This window comes from Musca autumnalis, unplaced genomic scaffold (genome assembly GCF_047663935.1).
Source record: "Musca autumnalis isolate F117 unplaced genomic scaffold, ASM4766393v1 scaffold_4, whole genome shotgun sequence".
In the NCBI taxonomy this organism is placed as follows: domain Eukaryota; kingdom Metazoa; phylum Arthropoda; class Insecta; order Diptera; family Muscidae; genus Musca; species Musca autumnalis.
In genome coordinates this window covers 111,992,894-112,007,236 of record NW_027411977.1, presented here as the reverse complement: position 1 = coordinate 112,007,236, position 14,343 = coordinate 111,992,894, and the positions used below count along the sequence as shown (strand labels likewise).

The 14,343-nt window shown below is 33.4% G+C and overlaps 1 protein-coding gene across 1 annotated transcript; it reads left to right on the top strand.

Moving 5' to 3' along the window:
* Positions 1–617: 617 nt before the first annotated feature.
* LOC141402494 (acyl-coenzyme A thioesterase 13-like) lies at positions 618–1,475 on the top strand. Its single transcript, XM_073983958.1, has 2 exons — positions 618–786; positions 1,048–1,475. Exons 1-2 carry the CDS (start codon positions 700–702, stop codon positions 1,390–1,392), a joined length of 432 nt encoding a protein of 143 aa, XP_073840059.1. The 5' UTR covers positions 618–699; the 3' UTR covers positions 1,393–1,475.
* The last annotated feature ends 12,868 nt before the right edge of the window (positions 1,476–14,343 follow it).

Below are 14,343 nucleotides of genomic sequence, written 5' to 3'. Positions count from 1 at the left end.
AACCGTTTATTTCTCAGTAATTTTATAATCATATAAATTTCCATATATCATATCAATTCAAAGTGGTTTTGCGTGACCTTTTTCAATATTTAAATAGAATTAAAGTTATTTTAGTTGTCAATAGGCAAAAGGTCATTTATTCGTGCAACAGGAAATAATTTTTTAAGAAAAACATTTTTTCATTTCCTAGTATTTTTCACAAATGTATACTTTGAAAGAAACTTTTTTAATACTAAAGTGGAATGAATGCTATTTTAGGCATTAATAGGCAAAAGTTCATTGATTCTCGCTACAGGAAATCATTTTTGAGAAAAAAAGTCAAAAAGCAAAAATCCTATTGTATATACAGTCGGACTTTTCTATAACAAATCGTTTTATAAAAGATAAATAAGTACGTATTCCCATGCAAGATAGTCAATCTATATTTTTTATCTTTTATCAACTACATTTCATCCGTTTTCAAAGTAAATGGACATTTTTTATCTATTCCCAAAATGGTGTAGAGTACCATATAGTCGGCACCAACCGACTTTGGGTCTTTCTTTACAGACTTTTTCTTTAAAATCTGGTAGCTCTGATTATTTTATCTCTCATTCTTTATTTCTTTCAATGTTGGTTCGTACATGCGACTGAAATTATCTTCATATTCTTCGACAGTTAATTACAAGTTATTGCTTGAACTAAATTCGTTATCTGATAATGTCGGCTAAACGTGGTGTGGAATTTTTAAAATCTGTTGCTGAACACTATGGAAAAGCTGGAGGACATGATAGTCTTACTAGTGTGGTAAAGAAATTTTAAAATTTGTTGTGTTTCAATTGCAAAAAATATATAAATAAATAAAAGAAAGTTTCCTAACAATTTGTACAATTTAAATGGAAATAAAGAAAGAAACATCCAAAAATTATCGTGCTTTGCAATACCATTTTAATATCATATGTATGTCATAAAAATGCAGTATACATACATATGTGTCATGGATTTCATAATTTGTTATGAAAAAAAGTAATGAAACAAACAGATCACATTCTTTCAATCTATTTACAGTTTAAAGTAACAGGTGGTGGAGATGGTCGTTGCATTGGTGAATTTCGTGTTGCTAAATCCCATTTAAATGCCGCCGGCACCTTGCATGGTGGATTTATTGCAACAATAATCGATCATGTTACAAGTTATGCCCTGATGTCAACCGATTCTCACCCAGGAACCAGTGTCGATTTACGTGTTAGCTATATGTCACCAGCCAAAGAAGATGATGAGATAATTGTAGATGCCAACACTCTGAAAGTGGGAAAATCTCTTGCCTTTATTGATTGTGTTTTGAAGAAGAAAGCAAATGGCTCGATTATAGCTCAAGGTGGACAAACGAAATATGTAAATTTTAAGAAATAGTATTGTTTTAGAATTTTGTAAAATAAGCCGATATTTGTTGTTGATATTGTTATTGTGCGTTTTAAATAAATATTTAAAATATGTATACTTCGCTTAATATAATATAACACTATGCAACACTGAAAATGCCTTCTAGGCCATTTTCACATGTAATTCGAAGAATTTCACTTGTAATTTGATTATTTCATTTGAAATTCGAAATATTTCACTTGCAATTGAAATTCGAATAGTTGGTGTGTATTTTTACATACTAGATGTAGCTGAAACAATTTTTTCAGCAACTTTTCCTTTATACAACTGTCAAATATATATATATATATATATACATATATACATATATATATATATATATATATATATATATATTAGGGTTATGACTTTTTTACAACCTAATATCCCTGTATCATAGCGTGATGAGTTTTGCCATAAGATTACATAAAATCTTAATTATAAGGTGATTCGGTGAAAAAACCTCACGCACAAAATGATTTTAAAATTTGAATTTATCAAAATTATGGACAATTTTTTGAAGTCACTGAAATAAGATATATAATTGAAAATAAACTTTAGAGCCACATGAGATAATTAAAATGACATAAAATTTATTTCTCACTATTTTTCTTCAATTTTGAGAATCGTAAAAATATCGTAAACGCTTTTATTCAAAAATATAATTTTTTAACAAAAAACAAAAAATTTAAAAATTTTTTCAGTGACTTTTTTCGCGACTTTTTTTAATTTTTGAATGAAATAAACGTTATTATAGTTATTAGTAGGCTTATATTTATTCATTCGTGCAACAAAAAATAATTTGTTGAAAAAAATTTTTTTTCATTTCATATATTTTTTCAAAAAATTATTTTTTTAAAATCGATTTGTGCGTGAACTTTTTTATATTTCAAAAGTTCATTCATCCCTGCTACAGGAAATCATTTTTGAGGAAAAATGTCAAAAAGTCATAACCCTAATATATATATATACACATACATACATTCACACATACATATATATACTAATACTATACTAATGTGCTAACCTCTGTGAGTGTTAGGGGTTGAAAGGGAGTAAAAATCTGACGAAAGCGAAGCTGAATAGTCAAATTCATGTGGAATGTTTTCTCTTAAAACACCAGCAGGTGACAGATAATACACATCTGACCAGCCAAATTCTCGTTGATTAATATAGACGTCTTTAACTAAACTGTTTTCGTGGTTTGACAATGTCTCAACAAACCGCTTAAGAAGATTTAGAACATACAAACCAATAAGTGCAATGGAAGATTCCGAATAAATATGCAAATTGGAATATCTATTATGATATATTATATCAAACACTGCCTGAGCACCTTTCTTTCACATATCTCAAACTCTCGAATCACCGTAGGAGAAACGCTGAACCAAATTGGAATAGCGTACATCAAAATTGGACGTATACATGTCTTATATATTAAAGAGTGTGTTCGTTAAATTTCACCAACTTATTAAAATTGACTCCTAAATACTTGAAATTGTCTTTAAATGGAATTTCGTTTCCATTTAAAACTAGCTTCAACAAACTTTCCGGAAAAGGACAGAGAAGCCATTACATAGTCGATACGTCCGAAGATTTGCTTTACCACCAATGAAACCAGGTAACGTAATTTGGTGACTATGTGGGTTCGAGTCCATGGCTTTCCTTTTTCACTTGCAAATAATTTCAGATCATTAAGCTTAACTCTAAACGAGAAAATTAATAAAATCATTAAAAAAATGATCTTCGCCCTAACAGGCAAAATTTCAAAAAATAAAAAATAGGCTGAGCCCGGCTGGGATTTGAACCCACGTCCTTGAAAACATATCAAAAAAAAATGTTGTCACGGCGTGTTAGCGTTCAAAGCCAAAACTCATAACTTCAAAGGCATCGCAAAAAGCGGTTGTTGTGAAGAAAATACATTTCAAAACGGCCAAATATCCGTTAATGTATAAAAACACATTTGCATTTGAAAAACGATAAGTTCTAGGACAGAGAAGCCATTACATAGTCGATACGTCCGAAGATTTGCTTTACCACCAATGAAACCAGGTAACGTAATTTGGTGACTATGTGGGTTCGAGTCCATGGCTTTCCTTTTTCACTTGCAAATAATTTCAGATCATTAAGCTTAACTCTAAACGAGAAAATTAACAAATCTAGCACATTTGCCGGATGCATTTCTAAGGCATAATGCCTCACATTTCCCAACGTTAATTTTTATACCACAGGAAACATAGAAATCGTTAACTAATGACAGATGTCGCTGAACCTTGGATAGAGCAACGAAGGGAGATTCTGCATGCGCATATAATAAGAATTATCTGCGTATAATATACCTTTCGAATCATCAAAAGTGTGTGGAAAATCGTGAATAAAAAAACAGTATACAAAAAAGGTGCCATAACTGATCCTTGTGGAACACCACAATCAACATTTCCAAGAGAACTACTAAGACCATCAAACTCCACAAAGAACTTTCTGTTATTGAAAAAACTGTGAAGAAGCTTTATAATGTGTCCATTAAACCCAATGTTTATTAATTTGAAAAGTATTCCATTAAGATATGCGTGATCAAAGGCCTTCTCAATGTCAAGGGAGACAGCAACTGTACATTTACGATCTCTAAAATTCTCTATTACGTCATTATGGAATTTTAGTAGCGCATGAGTAGTTGAGTGACCTTTTTTAAACCCGAACTGGTATTCTGGAATAAATTCGTGTACCACATCGTCTTTCATTTTTTGTATAATTATTTTTTCTAACAATTTACCAAGGTTTGACAGCATCGAAATTGGTCTTATATTGTTAACATCATAGTTTCCGGGTTTCTTTACGATCGGAACTATTTTTGCCACTTTCCAAGTATAACAGTTGTTAATGCAGTTATTGAAAATTATGGTTAAAAATTCCAAAGCTTTAGTGGGTAGTTTTTTAATTAAATAATTTGATATGATGTCAGGGCCCGAGGATCTCTTATTATTTAATAAGCTAACTTCATCCTTAAAGATGTAAAAGCTGAATCTGAACTGATTAATGACGATGAATTCACATCAAACGTCCATAAAGGTTCAGATGAACCTGCTAAAACTCTATCAATAGTTGGTGCTATTTCCGACTCGTCTCTATTCGGAGGAGAGGATTGATAAACGGATGTAAAATGATCCTTTAAAATAGCAAGTCCATCTGAGCCGTCCCTAACTGCACCTGCTACAGAAACTTGCCTCAAACAAGATGAGCGTTTGGACCCGGTGATGTTATAAATTTCTTTAAACGCTGTTGGGCCTGGCTTTATGTTTTAAGCCGACTATTTAGACGTTCCGCTTGTTCCAAGCTTACTTGTTCCTTGATAATTATTCCTAGTAGTTGAATTTGCTTGCTGGCTTTATGTTTTAAGTCGACTATTTAGACGTTCCGCTTGTTCCAAGCTTACTTGTTCCTTGATAATTATTCCTAGTAGTTGAATTTGCTTTGAAATTAAAACATACTCGGGATGCCTCCTACTTAAGGTACGATGGTAAATGTTTTTTAACTTTTTTTTGCATATCATACTTAATCCGGAGTAACTTTCGTATGTTTAACGAAGGAATAAAATTCTATGCCTTTACGTTCATCGTTACCGAATGCCTTTCAGCAATCAAATCAACTGATGATGAAAAAGAATTAATGTATTCATCTATCTCACTATTATTAAGATTTCGGTGAAGTGGAGGGAAATCTTCTGATAAGCTTGAGGTGATATCATCTCGAAAATTATTCCAATTTGTCTCCTCATATGATCTATAGGTTCGGGGAACTTTTAGAAGGTATTGAAAGTCACTGAAACCAAGGCTAAGTTCCAATGGGAAATGATCAGAGAAACCGGACAAACATTTTGTCTCATAATTTGGATTTGAAACATTTAGTAAGCTAGAACTTACCAAGAAATGGTCTAAAAATGAGGAGCCATTCGGATAAGTTGGTTTTGTATCACAAATTCTTGTGATGTACAGCGAGTTACGAATTAACCAATTGTTAAGAGCGATTCCATTCGAGTTGGGGAGGTTATCACCCCAAAACGAATTCTTGGCGTTAAAGTCGCCACCAATCACTAATCCATCAAAATTATGTAAAAAGGTAATTATGGATGAAAGTCCTGCAGCTAATGAAACTGAATTTAAATTTGGCCAATATATACAGCCAAGAAGAAGTCTCTTAACCTTTATTGCTTTAATTCTGGTCAGTATCAGCTAACACCGCGGACACCGAAATTACATCGTAAAAGGGCTTACATTGACAGATGGTTGAAACATCTCGAAATATCACTAGGAGTCGCACAATTATGTCATATTTATTCACAATAAGAAATACAATAGAGTTCTTCTAGTGCGATTCTGCAACTTCTTAACGAAGAATGTCGGAGTGTGTCGGAATGTGGCGGAGCTGCCCCATGCTACTTTATTCTGTGGTTATCTTATACTTTTAAACTCAGCATCACTTACAACCCGAATGCTAAAAAGGGCTTATAAGCTTGGATTTCCGAACTTTTCATACTCTCCGCTATGAGAAATTTCTTTTAATAGGGGCGTGAATTGAATATGTGAATATATAAACTCATATGACGGTAACGTGGATTCACGAACATCATTGAAGGGGCTAGGGTCATGTCAAATTTCAAAGCTAAATCATTATATGCTAAATCATCTTTTTGCATTGCTCTTAATTTCTTTACAAAGCGCCACAACGCAAAATATGACCCCATCTTTTAATTAGAACAATTCAACTGCACTTTAAATAAAGGGTTATGGGTTTTATCACTTTTATTATTTTTAAATCACACACATAATAAGAACTGACCTTCGAATGATCCGGAATGATTATATTTTATTTAGGGGTCGATAGCAATTACCGTTGAGTGGAGTGTCAGTTGTCAAAATTACTTTATGCAACCAGTTATTTTCGGTTGCAGTAAATATTTTCGAAGAAACAAGAAGTAAAATTGAAAGGAAAAAGGCATTTTCTTTAACAATTGTTTATAATTATTTACATATTAATTTTGTGTATCAAAAATATGGTTAAAATAACAATAAAACAACAGTTTCTAATATTAATTGATAAATTGAATGGAAATCCATTGTGCACATGGTTTCCATCTGTACAGCCGACAACACCAGGGAATTTTGTTTTTGAATAAAAATGATGTATAAAACACAAATGTATAAAACACATTTGCATTTGAAAAACGAAAAGTTCTAGGATAGAGAAGCCACTGCATAGTCGATACGTCCGAAGATCTGCTTTACCACCAGTGAAACCAGGTAACGCAATTTGGTGACTATGTGGGTTCGAGTCCTGGGCTTTCCTTTTTCACTTGCAAATAATTTCCGATCATCAAGCTTAACTCTAAACGAGAGAAAAAAATGATTTTTGTTTGGTCTTTTTTCCTCCTCCGACAATTTCGAAACGATCCAATTTTGGCCAATTTGTCCTCTATCAAGTGGAAAAATTCCTTCAATACGTTCGACAGTGTAGATTGAGCCATGCAATTACACTATGCAACACTGAAAATGCAAACAACTTCAAGTATGCATTTTTTGAAAGTACATATTTAGACTACAAAAACCCTAGTAGGGTTTTGTCCTGTCAGATCCATTTCGGATATTATGACCTCATCTATACCGGGCTAAATCTACACTTTTTTGCATTTATCAGGCATTTATCTCAGAAACGAATAGGAATTTGGCCTTGATGTCTTTAGCAATATTGTAGCCTTAAACTAGTAAAACCACAAAAGAAAAACTCCATCTAGGGCATCAAAATCTATAAAATATAGAAAATTGTACATATTTGCTGAAATTCTGGTCAGTATCGGCTAAACTATTGGCAGTTGAACCAAGTAACCTTTTGCAAAAATCTTCCAAATAAAGTTCTCAACAATTCTTTAGAACATTCTGAAACTCCAAAATGCTTACTTCATGTTGTTTCAGCGGTATTTTGCATCATATCTTTTACAACACGTATTTCAAACACAGTTCACACCAACAGTTTATTCTCGCATTTCGGATTTCACTACATTTTTGACATTTTTATTAAATCGTCGCACAGTGTCCAATTTTCCAAAAACCTGGCCAAAAATCGAAAAAAAATTTATCAATTTACACTAAAAAGGGTCAGATATTGTTTATAGGATCCCAGTGCGTGTAGTTATGAAGAAATATATACATGTCTTGTTTAATAAGTGGGTATAAAAGCAGGTCGAAGTGACCCTATTTGGAATTTTATTATTTTTTTTTAATATTTAAGTTGTTTATAAATCTATGATAATATGCAAAACAAACAACGGCTATTAAATATTTTCTTTTTGTAATTGTAATGAAAGGTATGTGAAACGTATTTAAGATGTTCAGTGTCGCCAATGAATTGTGCGTTCTTTAATAATTGATGTGCGTACTTGTTAATTTTTTCAAGATCAATTTTCACAATAAATTATGAAAATAGTTGTGAGTAAGATCGAGTTGGGCCGTGTAATTTATCATTTCATAAAAAAGGAAGGGTTTTTTTTACCAATTTCCATCGAAACATCCTGCACATATTTGCACTTTTTGTTTTTATGTGGTATTTTGTCTTGCAGGTATGTATGTACAGATTTTATTTCATTCAGAATGTCAGAATATAGTATAGGGTCACTTTTTGGAGTTTGGGTATAATTTGGAGTTTTGGCATATTCTAAGACCTATAGTAAAATTTTATGGCGAACAAATTTCTATAATATTTTAGTCTTATCCGATAACATTTTATAGGAGATTTTAAAGATTTGTGGAAAAAGGGACCAAAACGACCCCTTTTATGACTCGCACGAGGGTTAATTTTTTTAAGAAAAATATTCCTCGCCTTCTTTTCAGTATAGTTACCAAAGACATTATACACCTAAAGTGCAAGGATTCCAAGTGATCTTAACTCAAATATTTCCAAAACTGTAGAAATGGTGAAAGCTTGCAACCCTATTTTAGTTTCTTGGTTTTTTGGCAAAATTTATACCGATATTTTCTTGGTATGTAATGCAAATAAAGATTTCTTTTCTTTGGTAACTTATAGTGAAATTTAGCAGAGAACATTTTTGTCTTTGACGACATTCTTCTAAAATGATGCTTTGTATGACAATTTTGCCAAAACTCACATGAAGTACGCCCTTAACCCTAAAATGTGTTTATAATTTTGCATATTTCTGGAGTTTAGGTAAGGTATAGAGTTTTGGTGTATTCTAGGACCCATAGTAAAAATTTATGGCGAACAAATTTGTAGAATATTTTGATCCGATAAGATCACATTTTATAGGAGGAGGGACCAAAAAGACCCCTTAAATGACCGCCTGAGGGTTAAAAAATATCAAAAATGTAATCAGCGGCCCGAAAAACATAAGAACCAAAGGTTAGGTCAAAATCCATTCATTTTTAGAGTTTTGGCCAGGTTTTTCGGAAAATCGGACACTGTGCGTCGTTGAAAAATGTACTGAAAACAACGGCATAGAGGCATTTTACAACAATGACATGTTCTGAAGAGTTGTGTATTACATTCCAGGGAAGATTTTTCCAAAAGAAAATATTCAGAAAAAAATTAACGGTTTTGGAGATACGGTGAGAAATGTATAAAAATTGTGGAATTTTTGCATATATTTTGAAATTTGAGGCAATAAATGTAGTTTTTCGAGTTCATTATCTCTCCAAATATTTTATTCTTGTCCTTATCTACAAATTTACTTCAGAGGTCAGAAGAAGATTCGCATTGGTTTCAGAGATATAGCCCCGAATTTCTTTAAAAACTCAATATTTAACAATGTTTAGATGGGGCCATAAAATCCGAGCTGGATCTGACACAACAAAACCCAACTAGGGTTTCTTGTCGTTTTGGTATGTACTTTCAAAAAATCCTCAGTTCGAATTATTTGCACAAGATCACCTTAAAAATGTTGCACAGTGTTATTGTAATCATTGTCATGGGACTTTTGGAAACTTCCCTCCGCCAAAAATCTCAACGCAGCGCACACTTTTAAAAATGGGGGTATTGCTGTTGATCTGTAACTTACTTTGAAGTCATCCTTTAACGTTTCCACAATGTAAACTACGGCACCCTTTTCAATCGAAAATACGCCTTAAACCTAAAATAATTTACTGTTTTTACAGATCTCCCCAACATGAGCTTCAACTTACAGTGCAGATGGCAATTCCAATGGATTCGACTTGTCCCTCAAATTTCTTCTAATAGATGCCATGTCCTGTACATTTTCTTCATAATAAAAAAAATAATTCTACTGAACTTATAATTTTAAAAAAGTTTTTTTTTGCGAATTGTGCCTTTTGGATTTTAGAGTTCACAAGTTTGAAAAAACACTGATCGATAACACGTTTATCGACAACCCAGTTGGGTTGATAACAATGATACAACATTTCATCTCAGTTGTGCTGACAATTGACAACGCAACTCAAGTTTAGTGGTAATGCAAAATCGACCCCTTATTTATTATCTTAGAAAATTCGGTTGTATTGCTCAAAAACTTCTATAGAAATGCACCTTTACTAGCATCCGTACTCTTGTTAAATTGACAGCATCCTAGCTGCACCACAATACCCTTGTAAAAGTAATGACTTCTTTACGTAACAAGATGTAGGCCCGATTCACTTGTACTCATTAATCTAATACTTTTTTGGCTACAAACATTTTTCTGGCTATTTTGTTGCAGAGATATTACGTGATGGAGAATGACATACGACATACATTTTATATATTTATTTCTATGTTCGATGTATATTAGGGATATATGTATATTTTTGTGAAGAACAAATTTATTCATCAGAAAAAAACTATTTCCTATAAAGACTTCTTCATATCATTAATATGTAACCTCCTCCAAGTCCAAACGACATGGCGCACACTAAAACACCGCTTATAGAGGCGGTACAATATTTGTTAATATGCGTGGTATTTCGTTAAACTTCATTCATGTTTTCCAAAATAATCAAATGTGAAAAAATATTAGTTTTTTAAATTCCAATAATTCATAGATATTTCCTTATTTTGTTTACATTTATCTTTGACACTAACATTACAAAAAAAAAAAAAAAACAAGTTCCTATGTGGTTGGTGTTGAGTTGTATTTGTTGTAGTACTTACTTTACCTAGTTTGTTCTACCATAGAGTTTTTATTGTCTTTTGCAAGAATATTGTAAAAAGTAAACAGACACCTTTTAGGGCAGGGTCAGGCACCATACTTTTCTATTGCATACTTTACGGGGTGTCATTGTGTGTGTGCATGCTTTTTTAATTGGTTGAATTGTGTGTGGAGAGAGCAACGTTCAATGAGCGCCCGTGGACGCTCTCTCGCCTGACGCTGTTTTAGGAGTCTAGTTACTAGACCAGTGTCGCCCATAATATTTCCATCAATACTAAAGCATGTGTGTATGCATGGGTGAAAAAAAACAACAACAACCACATGATATTCATCGTTTGTTTATGTACACGTACATTGTACGTGAGAGAGAGAAGCAAATGCAAAAACAACTCAGTGGGCGCCCTCACTATACAAAGAAGCGCATCCCTGAACAAGACAGACCTACATTTTCTACTTGGCAGTGATAAATAAGACATGCAGAAATGGGACGCGAGAACAAAAATGAAAAAAAACTGGTGTTATTAAAAGTGAGTAATAAAAAAAATAAAACAAAAAATATAAATAAAATGAAAATAAAATAAGAATTAAATAAAAATAATATAAAAAATAAAATAAAAATAAATGAAAAATAAAAAAAAAATAAAACAAAAACAAAATTAAAATAAAACAAAAAAAAGTAAAGATAAAATAAAAATAAAACAAAAATGAAATAAAACAAGTAAAAAGTCGTTAAGTTCGGCCGGGCCGAACTTTTTATACCCTCCACCATAAAATAGTCTTAATTAAAATGGAATAATTAGGGTCCTTTTACAATTTTAGGTGGAACAACTTTTCGACAATGGATAGACTCCTACTGCCTCCCACTATTGCTTAAATTTCACTGTGAACACAAATGTTGGGGCAGAGATAATTCCTTTTGGAGATGAAAGCCCTTGGTGTGTATATTAAAAACCCCGAAGGACAGATGCGCCGTGAGTCGAACTTCCGCGTTATGGCGTGATGAAGTTTTTGCAAGAGACCCTGTAAGCCATCATGAACTAGCATTATATCTTTGTTTGTTGTTTTTGTAGAGCACTTAAGCAACAGTGGACAAAGATATAACGCTAATTCCTGATGGCCCACAGGGTCTCTAACAAAAATTTCATCACGCCATAAGGCTCACGGCGGATCTGTCCTTCTGTGTTCATAATAAAATTCCTCTTGGGGAAGAAAGGCCTTGGTTTTTTCCCCAAGAGGAATTTTCCGTGCCCCAGACATTTACCTCCATTTTGTTGCACAGTGTTATCTAATCTAATCTAAAAAAATGTGTTCAGCTAGGTGAAAGGTACCACCTACGGGGCTATATCAAAGAGTCAACCTATCTTTAAATTTTTTGGCGGAAAAGTTTTATAGCTGCAGGGAACTTCAAGAGTCAAATTGAGGGTAGTTTCATCAAAACAATGAAGACCCTCAAAAATGGACCCATGTTGACGAATTTTAGTGAAGAAATTTCGTGACCACTGAAAATTCCAGAAAATCGGGAGGTACAGTTATATAGGGGGATATACCAAAACATGGACCTATATTGACGATTATTTTTGAATAGACAAAATTGTAGCTAAAATTCTCAAAATACCGATCATTACAGCTAGTACGGTTAAAAATTGCAGCTAAAATTCTCAAAATACCGAAAATCGGGAGATACCGTTATATGGGGGCTATACCAAAACATGGACCTATGTTGACGATGTTTCGTGGAGATGTTTCATGACAACTGAGAACCTCAAATGTCCAATTGCAGATAGTTCGGTTACAAATTGTGGCTAAAATTCTCAAAATACCGAAAATCGGGAGGTACCGTTATATGGGGACTATACCAAAACATGGACCTATGTTGACGATGTTTCGTAGAGATGTTTTATGACCACTGAGAATCTCAAATGTCAAATTACAGCTAGTTCGGTTAAAAATTGTAACTAAAATGCTCAAAATACCGAAAATCGGGCGGTACGGTTATAAGGGGGCAATACCAAAACATGGACCTATGTTGACGATGTTTCGTGGAGATGTTTCATGACAACTGAGAACCTCAAATGTCAAATTGCAGATAGTTCGGTTACAAATTGTGGCTAAAATTCTCAAAATACCGAAAATCGGGAGGTACCGATATATGGGGGCTATACCAAAACATTGTCCTTTGTTGACGATGTTTCGTGGAGATGTTTCATGGCCACTGAGAACCTCAAATGTCAAATTGCAGATAGTTCGGTTAAAAATTGTGGCTAAAATTCTCAAAATACCGAAAATCGGGAGGTACCGTTATATGGGGACTATACCAAAACATGGACCTATGCCCATATCCTTTGGGATATAAGTTTGTTGATCACTAAGAACCCTAAGTGCCAAATTATAGCTAATTCGGTCTGCAAATTATAGCTAATTCGGTCAAAATACCTCAAATCCGCAGGTACCATTATATGGGGGCTATACCAAAGAGTGGACCGATATAGTCCATCTTCGAACTTGACCTGCCTATGGAAAAAAGACCCTCGGGTGCAAAATTTCAGCACTCTATCTCAATTATTGCGGACGCTAGAGTGATTACAACAGACGGACAGACAGACGGACATGGCTAGATCGTCTTAGAATTTTATCCTGATCAAGAATATATATACTTTATAGGGTCGCAAATGATTAGTTCGATGTGTTACAAACAGAATGACAAACTTAATATACCCTCCATACTATGGTGGAGGGTATAAAAATAAAATAAAAATAAACTCTGATATTGAGTCTAGTCCAAGTTATTTGTTGGGTTGTTCGCAGGGTCGAATTTCGGAGGGTGGAAGTTCGGAATGGGGTTGTTCGGAGGTTGGAAGTTCGGAATGGGGTGGTTCGGTGGATGGAAGTTCGGAGTGGGGTTGTTCGCAGGGTGGAAGTTCTGAGTGCGATGGTTCTGAGGGTGGAAGTTAAGAGAGGGAAGTTCAGAGTGGGCGGATCCTTATAATTTCTTGGCATTACCGTGTTATCAATATTTCCGAACAAAATCTTCCTTCGTAACGTTTTAAAAACTTTATTATTTTAACAATTTACATTGGCAAAAAGAACGTTTACCCCGAAAATGTTAGGCAAACTTATCAAAATTTGGTCTGCAAAAACAAAATGCGAAGTTTTCTGTGGAACGAAAGAGCACAATTTTTTTCCAGTTACAACTTTTCACTTAGCAGAAGAGAACGTTTATGGAACACAAATAAAAAACTTAGCAAACTCAACTTATCATTAGCAACTTATCACTTATCGAAAAATAGGGTTCTGTGGAACGGAAAATTTTGCAAATTGTCAAAAATATTGCTAAGTGCAAAATGAAAAGTTGATAAGTTGTTTCGTGGAATAGGGCCCAAGGGCTCAATTCTGTTTCTATGAAAATGTGATATGGAAAAATTTATAAAGGAAATAAATGTCAAATGAAAAAAAATGTAAAGAAAATATTTTTTTTCATTTCAAATTTTCATAAAACGAAAATCCAGCCCCTGGTCTTAAACAAGTCGACCAAATAATTTTGCAGAAAACCCGAGATTTTTAACACAACTATTTGTCATTTTTCAATAATTAATGCATGAAAAGTGTTCGTTTCGTAGTGTAAAAAATGACTTGACAAACTATAAGGGGTCGATTATGCATTGCCACTAAACTTGAGTTGCGTTGTCAATTGTCAGCACAACTGAGATGAAATATTGTACTATTGAATCAACTCAACTCGGTGGTCGATAAACGTGTTATCGTTTTATTTAACTTGTGAACTCTATATACAATCAAAA

Bases quoted from the DNA above. Each gene is read 5' to 3' on its own strand.
- LOC141402494 (XM_073983958.1), top strand. From the start codon at position 700: ATGTCGGCTAAACGTGGTGTGGAATTTTTAAAATCTGTTGCTGAACAC. The intron at 787-1,047 runs GTAAAGAAATTT...ATCTATTTACAG, and splicing joins ATGATAGTCTTACTAGTGTG to TTTAAAGTAACAGGTGGTGG.